The 23,731-nt window shown below is 42.2% G+C and overlaps 4 protein-coding genes across 7 annotated transcripts in view; 2 read left to right on the forward strand and 2 right to left on the reverse strand.

Annotated features, from left to right (window-relative positions):
* Positions 1–12,735, reverse strand: miga2 (mitoguardin 2). 4 transcript variants are annotated; one of them, XM_080510035.1, is made up of 16 exons: positions 12,624–12,735; positions 9,904–10,179; positions 9,458–9,665; positions 9,251–9,366; positions 9,021–9,141; positions 7,969–8,096; positions 7,689–7,806; positions 7,460–7,566; positions 6,675–6,790; positions 5,017–5,089; positions 4,687–4,773; positions 4,505–4,603; positions 3,806–3,940; positions 3,666–3,719; positions 3,450–3,566; positions 1–3,308 (listed from the first exon to the last, which is right to left on the reverse strand). In XM_080510035.1, the coding sequence occupies exons 2-16, from the start codon at positions 9,997–9,999 to the stop codon at positions 3,108–3,110; spliced, it is 1,776 nt and encodes a 591-aa protein (XP_080366161.1). In that variant the 5' UTR covers positions 10,000–10,179; positions 12,624–12,735; the 3' UTR covers positions 1–3,107. The 4 variants fall into 4 exon arrangements, with proteins under 4 accessions (XP_080366161.1, XP_080366162.1, XP_080366159.1 ...); XM_080510036.1 differs by having other exon boundaries at positions 6,675–6,787; positions 12,614–12,729; XM_080510033.1 differs by having other exon boundaries at positions 12,614–12,729.
* On the forward strand, positions 11,788–17,672 carry st6galnac4 (ST6 (alpha-N-acetyl-neuraminyl-2,3-beta-galactosyl-1,3)-N-acetylgalactosaminide alpha-2,6-sialyltransferase 4). The gene is made up of 6 exons (XM_080510038.1): positions 11,788–11,893; positions 11,982–12,059; positions 12,643–12,861; positions 14,519–14,928; positions 16,284–16,391; positions 16,483–17,672. Exons 2-6 carry the CDS (start codon positions 12,048–12,050, stop codon positions 16,664–16,666), a joined length of 933 nt encoding a protein of 310 aa, XP_080366164.1. The 5' UTR covers positions 11,788–11,893; positions 11,982–12,047; the 3' UTR covers positions 16,667–17,672.
* Positions 17,283–23,731, reverse strand: part of spout1 (SPOUT domain containing methyltransferase 1) — a gene marked incomplete at its 5' end in the record, with an annotated part of 16,662 nt that continues 10,213 nt past the window's right edge. The window contains one exon of the mRNA XM_080509879.1: positions 17,283–17,415. Coding sequence (XP_080366005.1) covers positions 17,376–17,415 — 40 coding nt within the window. The 3' untranslated portion in view covers positions 17,283–17,375. The remainder of the gene's footprint in view (positions 17,416–23,731) is intronic.
* st6galnac6 (ST6 (alpha-N-acetyl-neuraminyl-2,3-beta-galactosyl-1,3)-N-acetylgalactosaminide alpha-2,6-sialyltransferase 6) overlaps positions 20,272–23,731 on the forward strand; it is a 9,505-nt gene continuing 6,045 nt past the window's right edge. Inside the window, exons 1-2 of the mRNA XM_080510039.1 lie at positions 20,272–20,378; positions 20,843–20,906. Coding sequence (XP_080366165.1) covers positions 20,889–20,906 — 18 coding nt within the window. The 5' untranslated portion in view covers positions 20,272–20,378; positions 20,843–20,888. The remainder of the gene's footprint in view (positions 20,379–20,842; positions 20,907–23,731) is intronic.

Below are 23,731 nucleotides of genomic sequence, written 5' to 3' on the forward strand. Positions count from 1 at the left end.
AGGCATCATAAGCATACCGTTTAATAACAAAAAATAACATTTATGAGGAGTTCAAATCAACTTACAGTTTGTGCTGGCATTGTAATGTAACAATAGAAAAGACAGAAGGCATGAATAGGACACTTATGTAATAATAATTAAAAAAAGTAAATTACAATTTTGGCCATTTGAAATCTTTGAAAAGCTCTATGATGTCTTGGATATAAGCTGAAGCCCATGCCTGGATTTAAACTTTCAAATCATCTCTTCCTAAATATTTCATTAAGCATATTTCTAAATGTTTTTTTGTTGTTTTTTTAAAATTTACAAGTACAACTGAGCTCGGATGGTAAACGGGATGCACATCAGAGAATCGACAATGTCAACATGCAAAAGCAGGTTTTCTAATGCAGGGGTTCTCGGAAAGTGGGTTTTTACTTTTTATATATAATCGGCTTTCTATTGTACCAACAACAAATGCAGGAATTGAATAAACATGAATTTTAACCTCCAATTGTTTCATTTTATCATAACGGTTTCTCAAAAATGAAAAACCCCCCAAAAAATAAAATAAATCCTTTTCACTTCGAGAACCGCCGCTCTAATGGCAGGACAGAGAAAATAAGCAGACTGATCTCTCGAGACGCAACTTAATAGATGCATTTTACAATAATTATCTGCTTGATAGCGACGAGAAGAGGGGTGAACACATACAGAGCACATACATTTAAAAATTGAGGGTCTTTTTTTGTTTTTTTTAAATGTAGGAGTAACCAGAATAAAACATTTCTGTCATATAGTTTTTCCTCAGAAGATAAAATTCTCTACTGTACAGCATTTAAGTTCTATATCATCAATAATTTGTGAGGCAACAAATAACAGCTTTTACATATGAATCCTCACATTGCGATGCTTAAATATGGGGTTCGTTGGACATTCCTGTATGTTCTTCCTGGTAAAGTGCAAAATGCTTCAAGAAAAAAAAGCTGCATATTTTGTCCCAAAAAAATAAAACAAACTAGTTTTCAGCTCTGGTTCATGTTGGAAAAGCAAAACAATCAAACAGCCCCACTCCCCCAAAGAAAAACAGAATTTAAGAGGCGTGGTGCAACAACTAAGATTATCAATGCCACAAATCATTTAAAAATGAGAACAATGAGAAATGTGTGGTAAAAACTTATTAAAAAATCAAAAATGGCCAAAGAAAAATGAGCAAGCATCAGACAGACATTTCAACACGTGCATACATACCGAGTTTCCAACGTTTCAATGCCATTCAGAATAATTAGAATTAATGAGAACTGTGTTTGTCAGTTTTATAACCAAAAACAGAAACTTTCTGCCCCTTCAGTGTGTCTGAGCTTCATTTGGTTCACATTAATAAAGGAAAAAACACAACAAATCAGAATCAGTGCACTTAATTAACTTATACAATGCCCGACCCTTCCTATACGTGACAGGCTTTTCATTTTTAGATCATTAAACCTTATGAGGACAATAAAAAAAGGGGGTACATTTTAAAAGAGTCCTTTTTCTCCACCACAGCAAGCAAGTATAACTTGCATACTGTACAAGGTCAAGACTTTACACATCACAAATTGATATTTGTATTTTTGCTGTTCATGTCGTACCCCAAGAACCCACAGCGTCATCGTTTGTCCCGTAGAAGAGAATCTCCAACTTACAATGATTCAATTTTAAGGTAATAAATACACAATCAATGGCATCTGAAAATGTTTATACAACAACAAAATCAAATCAAAATGTTATATTCCATTTCAGCCAAGTTAACGCGGCAAACTGGTCCATAAAAAGATTTTTTTAAAAAACAAAAAGTACAGGTTATGATGTCAGTAACAGCCACAACTAATACATTTATCATCTTGATTGGTCAATTAAAGTGATGAAATATGACTTGTGTGGCTTAACTCTGGTTAAAGTCTTGACCTCGAGTGTTTGGGCTCCAGTCGAACCAACAGTGCACGCTGCGCAAACATTGAAGTTCACTCTATTAATTATGTCTTCCTGGGAGCGCACGCATGTAAAACATCTGTTTTTAATACAACACCTAATATGCAATTTAAATAGATTCAGTCAAGGTAGTTCACACAGAGTAGCTACGACGGGAAAGATTAAATACGGGAGATAAATTTGTTGTTGAGACGAAAAAGTAATTCAGTCCTGTAGTATTGAAACATCTCATTGGTTGAGTATTAACTCTGCAGCAGTGTGATTATCTTATTCAGATTAATAATATTGATTACAACCTTAAGATTTAAACCTGAAGGTAATGAGATGGAGGTCAGTGTAGTTCTGATAGTTTTAGGAAATCTGCCTTCAAATAGTGTTGACTCAGAAGTTTGAATGCTATTTTGGGTGGTTATCACCCTAAACACGGACAGAAATTAATTATGAAATCATTTCAGACATTTTTTCCACTCTTGGGTAAAACTTTTCACAAAGTACTGTGCATTTTAGGTAAAAAAAAAAAAATTCTATGAGTAAAATGATTGCCTTCTAATTTCACCTTTTCCTGTCACTCTTCTGGTCTCATTTTAAGTAAAGTTGGGAAAACTTAACAAAAACCGACGAGATGACCCGTTAATGTTCCTCATCAGTTTGTTTGGAATTGTCATTGCTTGAAACAAACCTCCTCCTCTAAATATAAAACATAGAAACACGCAGTATTCACTCCCACACAGTAATGAAGACTTTGATATCGAGCTCGGATCTCCCGGGACTCGATCCACATGCCGGCCCATTCTTCACCTGCTTGGTAGTTTTTTGATTTTTTTTCCCTTGGTAATTTTAAAGTATCCGCGTTGCACAAATGGCGGAGACGATTACAGTTGGCATTCTTGATATGCGACACAGCAGCAACATGAAGGAGTCGCGTTCGTCCAATAAGAGATCCTCCATTAGCTCGAGGACCGGTGACTGCAGATCTGGTGTACGAACGTATCCCATTACATTAGAGGCGTTTAATGAGCACAGATGGATAAATGAATAATGCTGGTTGTGGTTCTCAGTGGAGCCTGATTTTAGTCTGGCGTCGACGTGGGTACAGGATCAAGTGTCTGCTGCCAACCGGTACAGGCCCAGTGGTGCCCCGTGTGAGGTTCCGTGTCCTATTTGGTCCCCAAGGAGCCTTCAAGTTCTCTGGGCAGGGAACCGTTAAGCTCCAGGAGGCTGTCGATTCCCAGATATCCCAATAAGATCTCGCTCCGGCGGTGGGAAAGTTTCAGGATGTCCTCGGCCAAGCACTGAGCGGAGGTGAAGCGCACCTTGTCGTGATCGAACATATCCTTCAGGTACTGCACGATTTGTTGCTGCAGGCGGTGGAGATCAACAAAGACAGGTACTGTTATGCAGGCAAAATAAATCCTAATGAAAGTACCATCCTTATAAAAGAAAATACAATCAAAACATATTGATTTTTTTTTGCTGGGTTTTTTTTCCCATGCTCTCACCTTGAAAATTGTACACACTTCACTGAGGTGCTGCCGCGGCCCTAAAAAGCCAAACGCTAAAACTGGGCTCACATGTTCTGATATGGCGTAGAAGTGGGAGATAAACCCGTCGGGAACCTGCGGAGACGAGTCGTCAGAATCAGAGGGTTAACTGTTAAAACAAAAAATGTGTAAAAAAAAAAAAAAAAAAGTGTGATTCTTGACAACCAAACTCACCATTAGAAGGCGCCGTTTTGCTTTCAGGACTGACCAGCAAGCAGTCGCCAAAGCCTGATGGAAAAACACATTTTTTTTGTTTAAGTGTATTGAGGACATGGTTTGCGTTTGTTTCAGTGTGTGTGTGTGTGTGTATTAACCGTTTCTTTGAAGCTGTCCGAGAGCCAGCGGTTTCTCAGCACGGCCACAACGGAGGAGGGCGGGCTCTCCAGGTCTTCAAAAGCGTCCATCAGGATGAAGTCCAGCACAATGTCGAAAAAGTTCATGCACACCACCTGCAGTCGCCGAGACCCCCGATTACAGATTTCGTCGATAAGAGGTTAATGTGCATTTAACAGCTGTAGTATAATCGTACACGTGGACTGGACTAAATGAGGATTTTTTAAAAATCATATTGAGAGAAATCTCCAATGTATTGAGATTAAAGCGACTTCATTTTTGGGACAAAGTGCATCAAATAAATGTCTTAAAATTTGCCGTCACCCAATATACATTGAGAGTGAAACACACAATAACAGTATAGTCACTCGCATATGAAACTTTGGGAGGATTATAAATAGCTCATCGATATGCAAGTGCAACTCAGGCTAAAGTAAAAACACACCTGATAAGTTTCGTAACGTAAAGCTGTGGAGCTTTGTGCTCAAATCTATTCATTGCCGTTCTATTTCTGAATACTCCAGGGTACAGGACCGTAATATACCATTTCCCACCAGGAGGCGGCAGTAGTGAGCCATGAAACCTCGCACTGGCCCGCAACGTAAACGCACAATACCACAAAAAAGCATGCATGCAGTTTTATGAACTGAAACCCAATAAAAGCAGGCGGGTGGACTCACGCCGCGGCCGTCCAGCTCCATCTTGGTGACGGGCCACGTCTCCTCCCTCTGAGTGTACAGCAGCATGTCCTCGTAGCTCTCCAGGAACCCTTGGGGACTCTTGCGAGTTCAGATTTCATTTGAATTAGTGAGAGGTACAGGAGGGGGGGATTGCATCAACCAAGGACTCGCGTGAGCTTTACCTTGTTCGCCTTCACCATCAACCCAGCAATCATTTGCTTTCCGGTCTCCATGAAAAACGTCCGGTGAGTTTCATCTAACAGCAGGACCTGCAAAACAAGAGGCAACAATTATAATAAATCCATTTTTTTTCTTCTTTCCTTCTGTGTGCCGACTTTACAGATTTAAATTGGGAAGGATGGGATTCTTGATGAAAATCATACAATTTGTAGGCGTTAGGCGCACCGTGTGTTCTGAAAACAGTCTTATTGTATGTAGTAGATACGGTTTAGATCAGTAAGACCATATTATTAATCTTTTTTTTTTTTATCTTGATACATTATGAAACCAACCTGGAATGCTTGTCTCACACAGTGAAGCTTGGCAAGAAAATCTTGGTCACCATAACATTCAAGTAATTCGGTCCTAAGCAGGAAGAGAGAGAGAGAGAGAGGGCGAGAATAAGAACAGATTCAAAGTCCTCTTGTCCTTCGACATGCTTTGAATTGAAAGGAGACGACAGAGACACTCGACAGAATCTCAACTAGTGAAACGGAAAGTATTTGAACTCCAGCGACAAGATTAACTGGCGACTTAAGAATTCTCAGGCTGAGGATTTAAACTACTAAAAGGCGAAAGAATTGACTCTTTTCTGCTCATCTGTGACCGACTGTTGCACAGCATGAAGTCCTCCGAGACCGAGATGTGAGCACAAAGCTTCAAAATCAGAAATACCTCTGCATGTTCAGCAATAATAATAATAATAATAATAATAATAATAATAATAATCACCCGAGCTGTGTAGCAATACAAAGTTACATATATTCACACAGGAAGCCCATTATACATTTGCACCTACTTCCTTGCCTCTAGTAGTTTTTAAATGTTCTAGATATTTTTGTATTATTATTATTAAAATAAATAAATATGAAGGTAAAATCCACAGTATTGAAAACAGACAAATTGACCTTTAGGGCCCAACAGGTTAAAACAAATCTGACAAGTAAACTGCTAGAAGCATCCCATCTATTTACATTTATTCACACTTTATCTATTTCTTGGTTCTCCTTTTATTTTCTGAATATAAAAATAAAATAAAAATGAAATAAATGTTCTAGATATTATAAAAGGTATTTCAAAGAAGTACTCGGGAAATCAGCATAGTGGTGAGCAGTTTGGCCTCACAGTGAGAAAACCCTGGTTTGAGTCAATGACTTTTTATTTTGTGTACAAAACGTGTGCGTATGTATTCTTAAAATGTGCGAGTGTGTGTATTTATACATGTTTAACATTGACGCATGTGTGTGTGTGTGTGTGTGTGTACGTGCCTTCACGCCAGTTTCCACACATGCTTTCAAAACAATCCTCGTTTGAGGTTAATTGGTGACTTAAATTCCTGCCAGATGTAACCGAGTGCGTCGCAGTGGTGGACGAAGTTTACACATCCGGCCTCTACCCAAATAACCCGTTCGACTCCAGAGACACCCACAATTTGGACAGAAGACAGCTGGACGAGTTAGCAATTGGCATTAGCCGCACCTCCAACAGACAGCACCTGTGTTTTATTTTTATGCATTTATTCTCGTATTTATTTCTTAATGTATTGTTTTAGCTTTGTTGCAAAGCACTTTGGATGCCACTGGGTGATTGTAAAGGGCTATAGAAATAAAGTTTGACTTGAATTGAATTGAATTAGCAGCCGTTTTCTTCCGCAGCCGATTTTACAGTCTCCTGAAGGAAATATCTGGCTTCTTAGCGGCTGCATCTTCCATGCCTGGGCCCCTCGACAGTCACCGACTGGGTTTGTCTGCGTTCTGCTGTTGTACTGATAACATATCACGTCTGCTAAAAACGGCACACGAAATATCAGAGTGCAAAAACACCTCAAACTACTCGGTGAACTATTAAAAGCCGTACACAAAGTGGAGACAGACACTGTGACGGAAGTCGGTGTACTATTAAAAAAAAAAAACACCCTATTTGAAAGACGACATGAGCGTGCTGCAGATACCTGAGGGACCTGTAGGCCACCCGGCCCTCCCGGACCTGACACAGGGCTTCTTCGTACAGAGCGGCGGGCCTCAGAGGCTGGTACACCTCCTCCAGGGACATGGCGTCAAACAGCTGCTGAACCAAAACATACAGATTTCTAGATTAACCTCATCAGGAAGTGTTTTACCCCCAAACACTGCGATAAAAAAAATAAAAAAAATAAATATATATAATTATAGTCTTTTTTTTTTTTTTTTTTCAGTTTTCCTGCATTAAATCGTTCAAGCAACTTCAATCTTGATCACAAGTATTCGATTTATATGCATCTCTTTAATCTTGCCATCGGGAGAATTTTAACCCACATTTATCAAATGATGAAACTGAAATACTTTTCAAATACTCGACGCAAACTGGAATTTACTGCGTTCATATTTTGGGCTCAAACACCACATTTTACCCTCAGTGCCAAAAAGTGCTACGTTCCTAAAGAGTGGTGTTAAAAAAATATTTATCTATACTTTTTTTGGGGGGGGGGTAAAATGTTTCCATGCAAATCATATCTTACAGATCAAAGTGGATCGAGAATGTAACCTATGATAGTGGAAAACATTCTTGTAGGCAGAGGTGGACCTTTTATATTATCGCTTAATTATTAAATCCAACGTTGGGATGTTAAAACCGAAATCTCCCCAATTTTACCCCACGACTATTTACACGGGCAAAAATATTGTAGGATTTTCGATTGTGGAAAATGCACCGAGGTGTAAAGGAGCGTCTCCAGGCCGGAGGGAGAAAGAAACTCACCTCTGCTGCTGAGAAAAAGGAGTCATCTGATGTGACCGTGGTCGCGTCTTCATCTTGCAGCCGGTGGAAACTCTCCACTTGAGGCAAGATAAGAGTTCCTTCGCTCTCTGCCAACGCAACAAAGCAAGGCAGATAAACACATCTGTCTTCTACCGCTGACTTCGGATTGCTGGCGGCTGGAAACATCTGGCGACTCCTGGAACTGAAGTAGAAGCTCAACGCGACTCACCGAAGTCCGCCAGCACGCTGTCCGTCGGGATGGTGCCGCCGAAATCCTCCTGGAGGTGATACGCCCGGTGCAACAGCGTTTCTAACTTCTCGGCAAACACTTTATTTTGGGTCTCGGTCTGGAAAAAACACGAGACGAAAGAGAAAATTTTTTTTTAGTTTCAACTCCCGGATAAAATCCGATAGAATCCGAATCGGAAGTGACGAGCTGCACCCGTCAAGTCAGCATTTAAGCGGGTTAGGAAACAATCTCGCGGCATTGGAGGAAGTCGGACGGTCACCATGGGAAGGTCTGCACACGCTGCCCCCTGCAGAGCGAGGCTGCTGTTGCTGGAGGTCGAGTGGGTTTGATGGCGAATGTTCAGCGCCTGTTCCCATTTCCGCAGGGCTTCTTCAAACAGCTCCATGCCTTCCGGGAAATAAAGAGAAAAAGAGGGCTTTGGTCTGTGGGAATCACCTGTCGCCATAAATCCATACTTCGAGTAGAACTCCCGGTACTGTCTGTTAAAAACTTTTTTCTTGGAAGTTGTAGGCTCTTCTTCTGTCTCTTTTCCCCTTCGAAAAGAAACTTTCCAAAGACGTCTGTTTTTTGCTCATTTTGCTAGCTTGTGGGTTAAACGTTTGGCGCTCAAGTGACCAAGATGTAACCGAGAGAATCCGCTCATTTTTCAAAACAAAAGATTGTTCAGACTCAGATAATAAATACAACAGAAATAATTAATCATTTCTTGGGCGGCCCGGTACCAATTGATCCACGGACCGGTACGCGGCCAGGGGGTTGGGGACCACTGCTCTAACAGACAATTTCTCAAAATAATATCGCTTTTAACTAAGACTTTTCCATTTTTCTCCCAAATCACATCTTAAACAAACCATAAAGTACATTTTTTCTGCTTTTAGGGTATTTTTAGGCATGAACTCACAAATATTAGGCATCAGTCTAACAAGTCCAAGTCCAACAGCTACAGAACAGTTATGAGGATTTATCGTTGCAATTTAACCAAAAAAATGAGCCTTTACAAAACCAGTCAAAGTTACTCCAGAAGAATACGAGGAAAAAAGTTTTGAGGAATGTAAAACTGGTTAATGCTGTATCAAATCCCAAACTACAGTACCGTGGGTTCCAGAGTCCAAATATCGGGTGATTATATAATGCCAATATGGAACTTTTTTCCCCCCACACTTTTCATTATTTATTCAGGATGTGCAGCAACAAAGAAGTGTTTTAAATATTTTTTCTTATTTCTCAACATTTTCAGGTACTTTTTGATACCGGAACATCTTTTAATTGACAAAGCAATTAAATGAAGCATGTATAATTCAAATCACTCACCCATTAAATAGAGATTCTCAGCATTCGCGTCTTCGACTGCCCCCGACTCCTCCGCCACAGGCTCCGCCTCCCAGGGAGTGGCGGGATTAAGCGACTGATTGGGAGAACTTGGCATTCGCGTCTGTGCGAGGCGACACACACGAATCAAACGTGAACAAACGGCAAAGAAAAGGAATAAGGGGGGGAAAATAATAAATTAAAAAATGGAGTGAGGAGTGAAGGGAACGCACCGACGCCAGACTGTGCGAGGAACTTGAATGTTTACTGGGAGCCAGCGAGGAAATTCCACTCATGGTGTCGTTGCTCCGAGTGCTGGGACTCATCATCTGTCGACCCGAGAACGTGCCTGAAGGAACAAAGAAAACGTTATTTTTATTTTTTTTGGTTTTGTCCGTTTGTAGATGCCTCAATAGGAAGAAGAAAAAAAAAAGCTTCACCTCTCTTTAGTGACGACGGCCTCCCGGTCTTGAGCAGCGCCTCGGGGATCCCCACCGTTTTCTGGCCCTCTTTTATTTGTGCCTGCTTCCTCTTCCTTCCCCGCCGCTTCAGCTGATGGGCGGTGAGAGCCAGGGCGACGCTTCCCAGCGCCGTGGCGAAGAGCACCTTCTTCAGGCTCGGGGAAAGCTTCAGCTGGGAAAATATGGACTGAAAGCAGACATGACAGGGAGACCGAACATAAACCTTTTTTTTTTTTTGGACTGAAAAAGTCAATATAAGTGGTGCCAATAACACAAGTTACTGCAAAACTACAACCACTAATGACATTTCTTTGCTCAGAAAGGTTTTGGCTTCATAATGTCAAGTATTCTTATAATCCAATCTTCCTAATTTCACTCGTTTCACGTCCTGAAATGATCACGCGAAGGAGTCACGCCGGATTTACCTGCCCAAACGTGGAATAGAGAAAGACCGGTATCTCTGCGACAGTCATGGCCAAAGCCTGGGCGATGGACATCCCTTCTGCTCGTTTCATCGACATCTCAGAAATTCAAAAACTGCCGTTCAGGCTGCACATTCACATTCACACACACACGACGAGGCCTCCTCTCCGGGGTGAGATAGGGCCAGCTTCCGGGGCTCGCTGGTGAACCGTCTGCACTCATCCAATCATGGAGGTGTCCTCCTCACTGGTCTGGTTGGCTGATGTGTGACGATCACCCTGCGACAGATTAAAACACATTTTGAAAAAGGACTCGAGTAAAACTGAATGTACTCTCACGGTCGCTGCAAATACAAACAGTAAAAGTTAGTGGTGGGAATGTTTTATTAAGAAAAAGGAGGGTAGTGGCCTTTATAAATCCTCAACACCTGCTGCAGGTCATTCCTGTTCCACTGCCCAGCTGGAGACCCGGCTCTCCCTGGCTGATAGAAATTAATCAGCAGGATTATGCGGTCATGTCATTAACTGTAATCTCTGATCAGGGTAAATATCCTTTGAGCAGACACACTTAGGTTGCAGAGATCAAACTAGCAAATAAATGTTGATCAGCAGAGGAACTTGACACACTGCCAGCAACTTGCATATCGAAACTGACATGCTCCAACCGAGTGGACCAGGCTGTTTGACCAAAACTGACAAATCTGATGACGACAATTAGTGTAAATAACAGCAAAGTCACATCATCGATGATGAAGTGGCTGCGAGTTCAATGAGGTTGAATCTAAGGCTGTTAGCCAGTCCCATTAAAACTGAGGCCAGGAATAAACTCTTATTCATTTTAATTTTGATAAAGTCCGTAACAGGCACGATCTCTGGCTTTTAAAAAAAAGCCCAGACGAGTTCACGGGAATGTCAGTTCTGGAAAGCAGTGGACAGCCAGCATGCTAACGGCGGCTAGCGGTGTAGCCTCGCTGGGCTCTGATCTGTCATCTCACACGGCGGCATCACGCGTGTGGCCGTGAGGGCTTTAAACCGACACCTCGCCGTCTCGAGCAGAGGCTTTACGTCTGAGGGTCACCGGAGACACAACTAATAAGATAATCCCTCGCACAGGTACATACCGCGAGCATCCGAGGCGGTGGGGAAGGACATTCCCGTGTTCCAGGCGGTGGAGTCTTCTCCGGGCGTGACGCAATTATACTGACGCTGGCACTGGCCAATCACAGACGAGGTATGAACTTTTAGCTTTTTTTTAACCCCCCATCGACGAATCGGATTGATTGTAGGCGGGGTGTATGTACCAGGGAGCCAATCAGATCGAAGATTTAAGGTGACCGCCCCTCCTATTATGGACAAAAATAAATAAATAACGAAAGTAAAAACCTGAAACTTTCACAGCACCGTTACAATTGTAAAAAGATTATAGTTCATTATAATTGTTAAAATGTAGTCAACTTCTACGTCTGTGGATACGTGCGTCAAAAATAAGTTGGAAGAACAGTCACATTTTGAAACCTTCATTCTTGAACGTAACAACATTTAACAACGAATACATTTACAGAGTTTACGTGAATGCAACATAACGGGAGCAGATGTGTTAAGGTACCGTCATTAGTTCCAAAACCATATCCGGTTTGTAGCATTCGCTATTTCAGAATATGAAATCGTAACATTCCATATCTATGAAGACTACGATAAAATATGCTTCAACAGAGCGATATTGTATATGAAGCTACTTCACTTTAGAATGATGTATTTAAATAAAAAACATTTACAGTATAAAGCGAAGTAATCGTCCGGGGTTATACCCTTATTCTGAAAAGTGCGCTCGGAAGTGTTTACGTTTCACAAAGCGGGCGAAAGAAATGTTTTGGTTATTATTAACAGGGCGGATTTTAAAAATGGTGCCATATAATGCGAAGATGCTGTAGATTAATCAACAACAACAGACACACGATCCACCGGGAGATGAGGAGAAAAGCTGCACCGAGCTGTGAGGGATTGTTGGTTCGGGTCGACCCGCTTTGTGAAACTTTGTGTTCATGACTGAGCGTTTATTTTTCTGGCTGCTTCGGCTTTAGGTTTACCGGTTGGAACAATGAGTCCCCTGAAGTCCCCTGGATCAGGCCTTTGCAAGAGGCTTTGACATGACATCTCTGGTAAGTACGAGCTATTTTGTAGTTTATGAAAGTATATATGTGCCATCAGAGTCTGAATTTGAAACCGATAAAAAAATTTTAAACCATCAACAAAAACTTTGCATTTCAAAAACCATCGAATTTGACCATAATAGTAAGGGCAGAATTGTTTTTATTTTTTATTGTTTTTGCTTCTGATGTATTTTTTTTCCAATGTTGAAATAGATTCAGTGTAAAAAAAAAAAAAATCCAATGCCTTAAAATATTCTATATTCAAAAATTCAACATGTAAAAAGAAAAAAAAAATCAACATTTAAAAAAAAAGAATTCAGTCAAAAAAAAAAAGAAATTTACATTAAAAAAATAGCCTCAAAAACGTCAGCTGCAAAAAACTGCACACAAAAAAAAAATCTAGAAATCAAAAGTCAGGCAGAAGCACTAGATCCCTGTCTCAATTCATCCAACAGTGAAGTCTAAATTAAAACTCTGATGGCACAGATATACCTCCGTAATGTTGCTGTAGTATCTGCAGTTCATGCGCTGACTTGTGCGTGAGCGGATGTGCCTTTCTCCACCTTGACCCACTGTATTTCCACCGTCACAGCTGCACCGTTGGCTCTGCCTGCTCAGCCTGAGCCTGCTCCTGTTGTTCTGGTTTGCCCATGTGATCAGACGAGATGGTCCGTCGCCTGCTGCTCCGTCGCCCGCTGCGCCGTCGACCGCTGCTCCGTCGACCGCTGCTCCATCAGCAGCCGCTCCGCGTGCCGCCCCAGGTGCAGGGATCCAAGGCTACGTGAGAGTCCGACCCGGCAAGATAAACCAGGTAAGAACCTCCAGGGGAGGAGCTCTGGACGCCACAGGGAAAAATCAAAGGAGGTCAGAGATCATTCATTCATGCTGACCCTTGAAAATTTTCTCCACACATCCATCCTTTCTCAACATATTAAAGGGAGAAGTTACTGAATCAAACCAATCTTTATTTATATAGCACTTTTTTTATACAGTGAAGTAACACAAAGTGCTTTAATAAGAATTAAAAACCGTGCAAAGATAAAACAGATGAATAAAAAGCAAATGCAGCACACATGCAGACACACACCATAAGTGAAGACATGCCTAAGTGATATGAAGACGTGGCAGGGCACCGAGGACTAAGGTGAGGGAAGGGCCACATTTTGGGCCTTTCTACATTGGGGGTAGCACAACTTTTAACCACAGGGGGCCACCGCCCCACAGATTCCCCCCCTGGAGCGCTAGCATTGTCTATAAGTTCAATTATTATTCACAATATTTTGCTAGTTTTTTCCAGCAATAAACCACAAACCCAATTCTCCCCCTTAGCCCTTCATCTTACCCCTCCCCCTCTGAAATGCGCGTTCACGAGAGTCTGAGGGGTGTCCCATTTCACTACTGTGCAGAGGCGGAGGGGTGAGGGGAAGGGCTATTCACCCCTCGAAACGAAGCGTTTACAGAGGCACACTTTAAACAGAGGGGTAGGAGGACATGGTGCCGAAGGACTCGCATTCCACATATATACGCTTCTAAAGTTATATAAACCTGTTGTGTTTTATACTAGTAAGAGCGGCAGTAGCGCTGCCGTCTGTCGTATGTATTTGTTTGGTAGAGACCGTGTTTATAACATTTCATTATTACACTGTACAGTTCCAAAGTCTTCTAATATGGGTGTTTTGAAAACAGGGACCCCGAGCAAACAAGGAAGCTCCTCTGCTTTCACATGGTGAATGAGGAAATATTTCTGAAGTCCTAATACGGTGCAAAAACTGAAGCGTCTCCGTCTATTTCTTCGTCTTGATGTGGGAAAGGCGGAAAACGAAACAAAGCAGCCAAGCTGCTGCAACACGTTGAATTTGGGACGGCGTGACGACGCTCCTGCTGGAAAATCAACAAACATCCGTGGCTCAGCTCTGCTGATATAACGGCGCCGTATTATGATGTCAAAACTGTGAGACGGAGTGAGAGGGGGAGGGGCGGGGCTGAGGGAGAGGGGTGTCCAAAATCTAAGGGCTGAAACTGCCTTTGCCCTCGTTTTGGAGGCGGCGGGCTAAGGGGTAGGCGTAGGGCTAAGGGGTAGGCGTAGGGCTAAGGGGTAGGCGGAGGGCTAAGGGGTAGGCGGAGGGCTAAGGGGTAGGCGGAGGGCTAAGGGGTAGGCGGAGGGCTAAGGGGTAGGCGGAGGGGTAGGCGTAGGGCTAAGGGGTAGGCGGAGGACTAAGGGGTAGGCGGAGGGCTAAGGGGTAGGCGGAGGGGTAGGCGTAGGGCTAAGGGGTAGGCGGAGGACAAAGGGGTAGGCGGAGGGCTAAGGGGTAGACGGAGGGCTAAGGGGTAGGCGGAGGACTAAGGGGTAGGCGGAGGGCTAAGGGGTAGGCGGAGGACTAAGGGGTAAGGCCCAAAAAGCCTCCCCCTGTAAAACACACATAAACACTGAATGCTGCTTAAAGCCGTGGTCGTCTTCCTCTCAACAGTTACTGGATCTGCACTGCGACCGCTGTGCCTTGATCTCCAGCTCGGGTCAGATGTCCGGCGCGAACGCCGGCGAGGAGATCGACAAGCTGGGATGTGTGATCCGCATGAACAACGCGCCCACGCGCGGCTACGAGGAGGACGTGGGGCGCCGCACCACGGTCCGCGTGGTGTCTCACACCAGCGTCCCGCTGCTGGTGAGGAACGAGAGCTACTACTTCCGGCAGTCCGCGAACACCACGTACGTGTTCTGGGGCCCCGAGAGGAACATGAGGCGGGACGGCCAGGGTCGCGTCTTCAACACACTCCTGAAGGTGGCCAAGAAGTACCCCGCCGTCCAAATCTACGTCGTGACCAGAGACAAGGTCCAGGACTGCGACGACGTGTTTCAGAAAGAAACGGGGAAAAACAGGTGAACTCTCGCTCTCTTTTTAAAAAAAATATTAAATCAGCAATTTAATGCAGGTTAACGAATAAACTGAACACACGAAAACTGGTGCATGACGTTCAAAATCAGGAATATTTTCATAAACAGATGTTATTAATCATTCCATACCAGAGCCGGACACATACCTGTCAAGCATTTCCTGATAAAGCATAATATGTTATGTTATCAAGACCTCATGCAACTAGATGAATGAGTAAAAAAAAAAAAAAAATTTAAACAAGAAAACTAAAGATTTTCACTTTTTGACTGCATGTTCAAATAGTTTCCTCTAAAAATAAGAGTCCCAACAAAAATCATTTATAAGAATGCGTGAATACTTTCAAGAAAAGAGGTTTAAAAGATCGCAGGTCAAATCAACGACGTGACGAGCGCAGAAGGCGAAGAGCGAGGAGTTAAAGACGGAAGCGGCACAGAGGCGCTTGTAAAGCACGGTTGCATATTACAAGCATGGTACGGAGCCCCCGAAGGGACATGGAGAAACACAAAAAAAAAAGGAGAGGAGAAAATAAAAGCATGTCCTTTCGCTAAAGCACTGTTTGAATGTCTTTATATTTTAGGCCGATTTCAAAATAAAACTCTCGTAGGGGTGGGTGTCCCCCATTAGCTTTAGCGTCTCTCAACAACAGTGGGGGTGTACGGTGTCTCTGAAAGGACAAACTAAGTCAATCACATACACGATGCGCATATATGACAATATAGTTTTGCGAGATCCCGAGAATTCTTTTTTTTTTTAACCTAATTTTTTCCAACCTAATCTGACCTCTGGAGGGTCCAACAAGTCAAACATAACATTAAACTGCAGATATGGACAAATGCAAAGTCTTTCCTTTTTTGGATTCTTTTGTAACTACAAGAATTTGCCAGTCTATTCTGAAATATACCTATTAAAGGAAATCAGATATTATTATATTTGCAAAAAAAAAAAACACCAAAAAAACCCTCAGTCACCTTTATCTGGATATCGTATTCAGGATTAAAACAAGTTGTCATTATCTGGAAATTGTTTTGAGTTTACGTGTCTAAAGTATCACTTCACATAAGTTGGACTCGTCGTTTTATTGTGAAAGGTGTTGCGTCACGTGACCTCCACAGATGCATTAATGTCGAGGGTCAAATTCTGACCAAGGGTTGGTTTTGACTGTCATTTTTTGCCAATCTAGTGTTTTCAGATCAGCCTCTGTCAGTTTTCATTTTTATACGTCACACTTCAAAAATTACACGGCGGGCCGGATTAGATCGCCTGGCGGGGCCGCTTCTGGCCCCCGGGCCGCATGTTTGACCCCCCCCCCCCCCTGCTTTAACATGTCTCTGTGGTTCAGGATTAAAACGGGGGCCTACCTCAGCACTGGATTCTTCACCATGATTCTGGCCATCGACATGTGTGACAGCATCCAGGTTTACGGAATGATCGACAACAACCACTGCAAGTGAGTCCTTCCTCCCGTCGTCCAGGTCCTTTTTTTTTTTTTTTTTTTTTTTTTTAACTCACCCGCCTCTTTTCCTCCCTCTCCGTCGCAGACGAGCCGACCGCCTCGTTCCTTACCATTACTACGAGAAGAGCAAATTCGACGAGTGCAAGACGTACAGGTTCCACGAGAAGGCGTCGCTCGGAGGCCACCGCTTCATCACGGAGAAGGCCATCTACGCCAAGTGGGCGAAGCTGCACAAGATCGAGTTTAAGCACCCCGCTTGGAATCTATGAAGAGCGGGCCGCCTCGTTTGCACACGTTTTTTGCTGGAATTTTTATTTATTATTTTTTTTTAATTAGTATTGTCCAAGCAGGCATCCTTTTTTTATACCAACAGTGTTAAAAGACGTACAAAGACACATTAAATGACAGTTTCTGACAAGCCTGCATGTAAAATAACACTTTCTATGTTCACAATTTACCAGCTTTTAACTGGTAGCCGCCAACAGTATTACTGAAAAGGTCTGTAACTTGTAGCCATAAGAGGGGAAAAAGAAAAAAACCCAAACCAAAGCTTACATTTTAAATGTTCTTCCTGTGCCTTGTCAGTATTTCACTTTATGCTACAATCTGCCATATAGGTAGACGCTATTTTGCACATTTACAAGATTAAAAAAAAACTAAAAAAACTTTTCAGCATTTTAGCTCAAACTTTAAATTATTTTTTGCCTCAAACATGACAGTCAAGCAAAGGAACTCAAGAATTATGTTGTTTTTTTTAATTCAAATTTAGTTTTTGGCCGTTTTGTTTTTGTTTTTTTAATTTACAAATGAACAAAACTTCTCCTCCTTTGATATTGACTAAATGCTTCATTGTTTGCCTTTACAGCAGCAGCAAATGCTCCGAGACGGACAATAGTGGCATTTCTGTCGACTCATGAACGATAAAAGATAAAAGATTTACTCACGTTTTTGTACACAAGCTCATTTCACGAGATTAATTCACTTCTCTGGCCCACGTCTTTGTCCTCTCGTTACCTTTCTGAAAAACAGAAGCTAACTGCTGAATGTAATAGTTTAACTGTGTTCATACATTTTTAATTGTTTACCCAATATATTTGCGGCTTGTTTACAATTTAAAAACATAGTGTTGCCTTTTCATAATGCTTATTGCACTAAGGCTGTTTTTTTCCCCCTCCTTCTGATGTACCTTTTGGGTATGAAATGTTTGAATTAATTTTCTTTTTTTGACCGTGTAGTGAACACTGTAAAATAAGGAAATAAAAAAACTTGAATATGTGAGGAATCAGCTGTCAAACATTTTTCCTGTGTACGTGTGTGTGTGTGTGTGTGTGTGTGTGTGTGTGTGTGCATATATATTTGTTCTGTAAGTGTGAGTGAAGATAAAGGGGAAAAACTGATCCCTCACTGTAACTATTGTGGAAGATCAGAAAGTATTCAGCACTCAAACATATGTAGATCTATATGGTAGCATCTTATGTAGATGTATGGAAGAGGATTAAGGCCACTGTGGGAAAAAAAACCTGAGTTCCTACTTTTTTCCTCAGAATTCTGACTTTTAAACTCAGAATTTTGAGTTTAAAATCTAAATTCTGAGTCTAAAAGTCTGATTTTAAAGTCAGAATTCTGACTATTAAAGTTAAAATTCTGAGTCTAAAAGTCAGAATTCTGAGAAAAAAATCAGAAATCAGGTTCCCCCCATAGTGTTTTGAGTTTAAAACCTAAATTCTGAGTCTAAAAGTCAAAATTCTGAGTCAAAAAGTCAGAATTCTGACTTTAAACTCAGAATTCTGAGTTTAGAAGTCAAAATTCTGAGTTCAAAGTCAGAATTCTGAGAAAAAAAAGTGGCTCTAATCCTCTTCTGTAGTAGAAGAGTCTTATTTTTGAGTTGGATTTTTCAAATTTTCACAGAAACGCGCATTCGTTTCCATTCAGGTTGCTTCGACTGACTTTAACCATCAGGATTCAGCTACTGGTAACTCGTCATTAAATGTGATTTTTACTTTTTCAAGCAGAATGAAATCTTCATTCGTCTTCACTGGACTTCTCATGGGGATTCCGTTTTGTAAATACTCAGATTTTCTCGTACTTGTATACATAATATGTTGATATTCTTAACCTTACTGCCTTGTTTTCTGTAATCAGGTTATCACTGTAAGTAATAATCTTAACTGGTCAAATTAACAATTAGATCGGGATTTCTTTAAGTAAATATGATCTGTTTGGTTTCTCTCTGTAAATGTCATTGAGCTATTTAAATATGTCGGCACTGATATCTTCTTTCCTACTTTTTCTGAGCACATTTACATTACTGAGTAATAAATTAGATGCAACTGTGAGTGTTTATTTTTCTCTTCTCGGCTAAACTCCAACGCCCTTTTAATCAAATCTGGATAAAGCAGACGGCGCAGAAGCTCACAGAGGGGTTCACATCAGGAGATTCCTTTTGCAAATAAACGATTGCAAATGCCGGGATTTGTTTTACAAGTCAAAGTGGTTCTAGAAATCTTTTTCCCACTGGTTGGACATGGTGTTTTTTGTCTCTGGGGAGTCATTTAACTGTCATTTAATATACATTTTAATGCAGAAAGCTAAAACAAAATTTATGTACGCTATGTTAAAGTTTATTTTGGACATGTGGGTACAATAACAAAATAAATTTAGAAAATAAAAACACAAACAAACATAACAGGCATGAAAAAAAACAAAGTAATAGATAACTAAATAAATAATGGCGAGACATATCCGAAAATCAAAAACTTATTTCCTCCTACCCCTTATTCAGCTCAACCAACAGTCATTCATACCCCTGTATTTTTTTTATACACAAATATATGTATACATAGATACATATCTACTATATTAATTTGAAGTACTCGAGATCATGAAATACATTAAAACAAAGTAATAAATAAGGTAAAAAAAAAAAGTATTGAAGGGGTCATATTATCCAACTTCTTAAGTCTTCTACATGGTCTCCTTGGTTCAAAAACGTTCTATTCAAAATTGCTTTTCCCCCATTTGAATATTGGATCATAGGAGCTGCATTCAGAATCTGCTGTGTCTGTGTGAGCCGGACCGGCTCCGCCCACACAGACACAGCCCATTTTAGGAAGAGTAGGAAGAACTTCCTCTTGTGGTGCCATGTGCCAGGGCAGAGCTGCCCGGAGTCAAAGGGATTGATTGTGATTGGCTAAACCCCCCCCCCCCCCCCCCCCCCCCCAATGACACTAGAGAGGGTTTGATTTCTGATTGGCTGGCTGGAGCAACACACTTTTTTAAAAACTGAAACCAGCCAGAGAGAGAGAGAGAGAGAGAGAGAGAGAGAGAGAGAGAGAGAGAGAGAGAGAGAGAGAGAGAGAGAGAGAGAGAGAGAGAGAGAGATTCCAGGTATGGGGACAATAATTGGTGCTGGGTAACCATTTAGAAAGTACATTTTTCATAATATGAGCCCTTTCAAATAGTGTTTTAAGTCAATATTCCAAAGAAGTGTCACCGGCGCTCACGTGTTTCAGCAGGTTTCACCACAGGAAACAGAGTAGAAACTAAAAGCGGCTTCATGGGAGGGGTGAGGGATTTTATATTTGATTAGTAAGCCTGAGACATCCTCAGACTCCGGGGGGGGGGCAAACAAAAGTGAAGCAGCTTTTTAGTACCTGTGGAACAAACTTCCTGAACTGCCGACACGCTTCTTTCAAATGAGTTCTGAAAAAACCCCACAATTATTTGGCTTTGTAATAAACCGTTAAATCCCTTATTTGAATGAAGCCTTCACTTTGTTTTTTCTTCCTCTTTGTGCGTCAGTGCAGTCCTTTCCTCGTGCCTGGACGGTGAGGTATAAATAGAGGGAGGGGAAGCGTCGGAGGCGCGTGCTGCAGTGGGGAGACGCGGTGCTGACGTCACGTGTGGTGCAGGAAGATGGGGGCAGACGGAGGGAGAGCGAGGAGGGAGACGTCGGACCGAGACCACCGAGAACATGACAAGGTAAACCCGGAGCGGCTCGGACGGGTGGGTCCCGTGACACACACACACACACACACATATATATATATATATATATACACATATATATGTCCGTTCCGTGTGCTTTAACGCGTCCCCCGACGTTCTCTCAAAGATCCGGAGGCGCGCGACAGATCGCGGCGCGAGCGGCTGCGCAAAGATGGTGTTGTAACGAACCCAAATATTTACATCGCGGCACCGCGCGTGTCCAAGATTACCCCCTCACCGTTAAATGCATTCATTTTGTTTGTTTGTTTTTTTTCTCCTAAATTTAATCTGTGTACATGTGCTTTAATGTAAGGATCGATCATCATGTGTGGATATATAAAACATGCGCAGGGATTGTACAGAAGTTTAATGTCATATTGGAATCAAAATGTGTTTGATTAGAGTGTATTTGTGTGTGTGTGTGTGTGCGTGTGTGTGTGTGTGTGTGTGTGTGTCAGGTATGATGACAGACAGCCACAGCCCCTGTGGTACTGATCGGACAGCATGGGACTCAGTGCGAAGGTAAGAACAGAGGGTGCGGCACTGTTGGACCGACCGACCCCCCCCAACCCCCCAACCCCCTAAACCAGGACTGTCCCAACATTTTATCACCGAGGGGCCACATCCTGTACAGAATACATAAAGTCAAGCCGACTAGAAATGGTGATGATTTCACTGAGATAAATACAAACAATGCCTTATAAGTCCTGGTATGCAAATAGAAACAGATCCCCACTATTCTAAGCTTGACTTTTTTTCTTTTTTTTTTTGCATGCCACGGCTGCAGGAAATACACATTTGCATGGATGTGAAAGAGGCTGTGGCTCATGTTAGTAAAGTACATTATCTTTTGAATTGCAGTGCTAACGGTTCAAACGTGTGTTAACATGTGTCCAGCCCGAACTAAAGTATAAACAGGCATCAACAAGCTGTTTTTTTTTTTTTTTTTTTTAACTGAAAGTACTTCCCAAAGTGGTCAGGGATGTACTCGAGCCTTTTTCCACGTCATCGGTGCGCAGCGTGTTTTTGTATCATTTCAAACATCTGAATTCGCTCGAGAAACACATGTAGTAGTAGTAGTGGTTTATGATAAAAATAAGGCCCCGACCAGCTCGCGCCACAGGTCGTTGGCACTGCGGTCAAGCCAGCCGTCCCCTCGTTTTCTGTTCGGTGAAGTTGGGCCGCTCCGAGATTTTTATGGCCGCTCTATTGTGAACTTTATGGTAACGTCTTGGCGCAGTTTTCAAAATAAAGGACATTTTGAAACGATATGGTTTTCACGTTTGTTTATCCAATATGGACCGATAAGAAACTGTGTCTTAACCAGCCTGTGTAGATATTTAGGAGACATGTAATCACAGATTTGGAATCTGTTACCTGCGAGTTATTGAGCTTAAATAAAGTGTTGTTTTTTTTAATATGTGAATATTATTTTTTTTTTAAATTGCATATAAAGAGCTGTACCTCCATCAGCATATATTACGGTGGCCCTGAAGTGCAAACCACAACAGCAAATCATTAAACACAACAACAAATTGAAAAACACAACTGCAAATTGAAAAACACAACACAAATGAAAAAACACAACTGCAAATTGAAAAACAATCGAATCGAAGAATCGAATATTAGCCATGAGATTTTTATTTGTGATGGACATTGATATGCTTTCCCCCCATATCACAGTGTTTTTTTTTGTTTTTTTTTATCTCTGGCCATATTTTGTTTGTTTTTGTGCTTTAAGCTTCTGCTCTGTGGCCAGAAGGGACACAATAATTAATACTGTCAATCATAATAATAATATTAATTCCGATTTATTATCGCTGTTGCACGTGCACCAGGCACGTTGTTCTTGCTGTTGTTCTTGTTGATTAGATTAGAAAGAGTGGCGTCGATCAGAATACTGCAGGATGTGAGGAGGGTGAGGTTTCCGCTGGCGAGTGAGTGTAATGGACAGGGTAGGGAATCGGTTCACTCAAGGGGCAGATCATGATGGACAGTTTGGTCGGTGTATGGGAGGAGAGAGGAAATCTGTGCGGGGGGGGGGGCTGGAAAAGTGGTAGATCAATGAAGGAAGATCGGAGATGCAGTGAGGGAGACTGGAAAGACGACAAGAGACGGAGGACGATTATCCACAAAATGGAAGAAGACTTCAAAAGTTACACCGATATGCGATTTTGACCGTATCTATTGAGATAAAAAAAAGCGACAGCGTCACTCAACTCCCTCGTACAGCAGCCAAGTCGCTCGGTTAAGCATTAGTGTCTCGGCGCTCAGTTAAAGCCGACAGGTTATTGATCGTCGACTGCGGGGAACCTCGGTTTCCACTGTGGCAGGAAGAGGACGGAAAAGTGGACGCTTTGTTCCCAATGTTCTCACTGGACCACTTTTAAAGGCCTAGTGAAATGTAAAACACTACTTTGCAAAAAACGATAGTTGGGGTACTACTTACAAGGTTTCTCCGACTCTGCCCCACCACTGTTGTTGCGTAACAAAATTTATTAGAATTTTGAATCTCCAGCCGAGGAAGTCGGGGGAATCCTTCTTCTTCGTGACGTCAAGAGTTGTGCAGATCTCGATCTGTTGTGTTTATATTGGCTTGCGTTGTTTCCCTCTTAAATATCGACGTTTTTACAGTGTTTTGAAGTTATAGTCGGCGTTTTATGAGCCTTGACGAAAGATTGAGCCTGGAAGAGACCCGAGAGAGGAGAAAAGGAGCACGGGCGGCGGGAGCGGCTAGCACGGGCGGCGGGAGCGGCTAGCTCGAGCGGCTAGTAGGCGATCAAGTAATACCTGGACTCATCTTCGGTGATTCCGCACAGTCGGAAAAGCGCTTCGACGTGTTCCACCAAAAGTCAGGACGCCTCAAAGCCGCGATGAAAACTGGTGGCTGCTGAGGCCGAGGAGACGAGGACGAACCGTCTTCTGCTTCCTCAAACATGTTCAAAACGGGGTCACCAATGGCAGAACGACCCTTCTGTGTTTTCTTCATCAATCACTGGATTTGAAACGCCCGATGATGATGAAATATGGTTAAATTCAGCCTCTTTGTTGTCAAAACTGTGATCCTCCATAATGTAAACACAACTTGGGCGTGTGCACAACTCGTGATGTCACTCTATTATTGTCAGACGCGCTGCAGAGCAGCGAAAATAGCGCTGTTTATCGGCTATTTTCTCGCAGATTGCCGTGTTTTAACATTTTACCCTCGGGCCAGTTAGCATAAAAAAATGTCCCTAGAAGCGACAGCCAGAGTGTTTTGGAGGTGGAATTTTCATTTCACTAGGACTTCAACTTCTCCCACGACGCCACAATAGAGACGACAAGCATTGCATGTATTCACAAAGCTG

This window comes from Blennius ocellaris (genome assembly GCF_963422515.1).
Source record: "Blennius ocellaris genome assembly, chromosome: 15".
NCBI classification, from domain to species: Eukaryota; Metazoa; Chordata; class Actinopteri; order Blenniiformes; family Blenniidae; genus Blennius; species Blennius ocellaris.

What these genes read in the sequence shown, in the direction of transcription:
- st6galnac4 (XM_080510038.1), top strand. An exon ending in AAAGAAACGGGGAAAAACAG is followed by an intron (nt 14,929 to 16,283) that starts GTGAACTCTCGC and finishes TCTGTGGTTCAG; the next exon opens with GATTAAAACGGGGGCCTACC. An exon ending in ATCGACAACAACCACTGCAA is followed by an intron (nt 16,392 to 16,482) that starts GTGAGTCCTTCC and finishes TCTCCGTCGCAG; the next exon opens with ACGAGCCGACCGCCTCGTTC.
- miga2 (XM_080510035.1), bottom strand. Translation starts at nt 9,999, where the DNA reads ATGTCGATGAAACGAGCAGAAGGGATGTCCATCGCCCAGGCTTTGGCC. An exon ending in TGATGGTGAAGGCGAACAAG is followed by an intron (nt 4,604 to 4,686) that starts GTAAAGCTCACG and finishes TGAACTCGCAAG; the next exon opens with AGTCCCCAAGGGTTCCTGGA. An exon ending in AAGTGTGTACAATTTTCAAG is followed by an intron (nt 3,309 to 3,449) that starts GTGAGAGCATGG and finishes CACCGCCTGCAG; the next exon opens with CAACAAATCGTGCAGTACCT.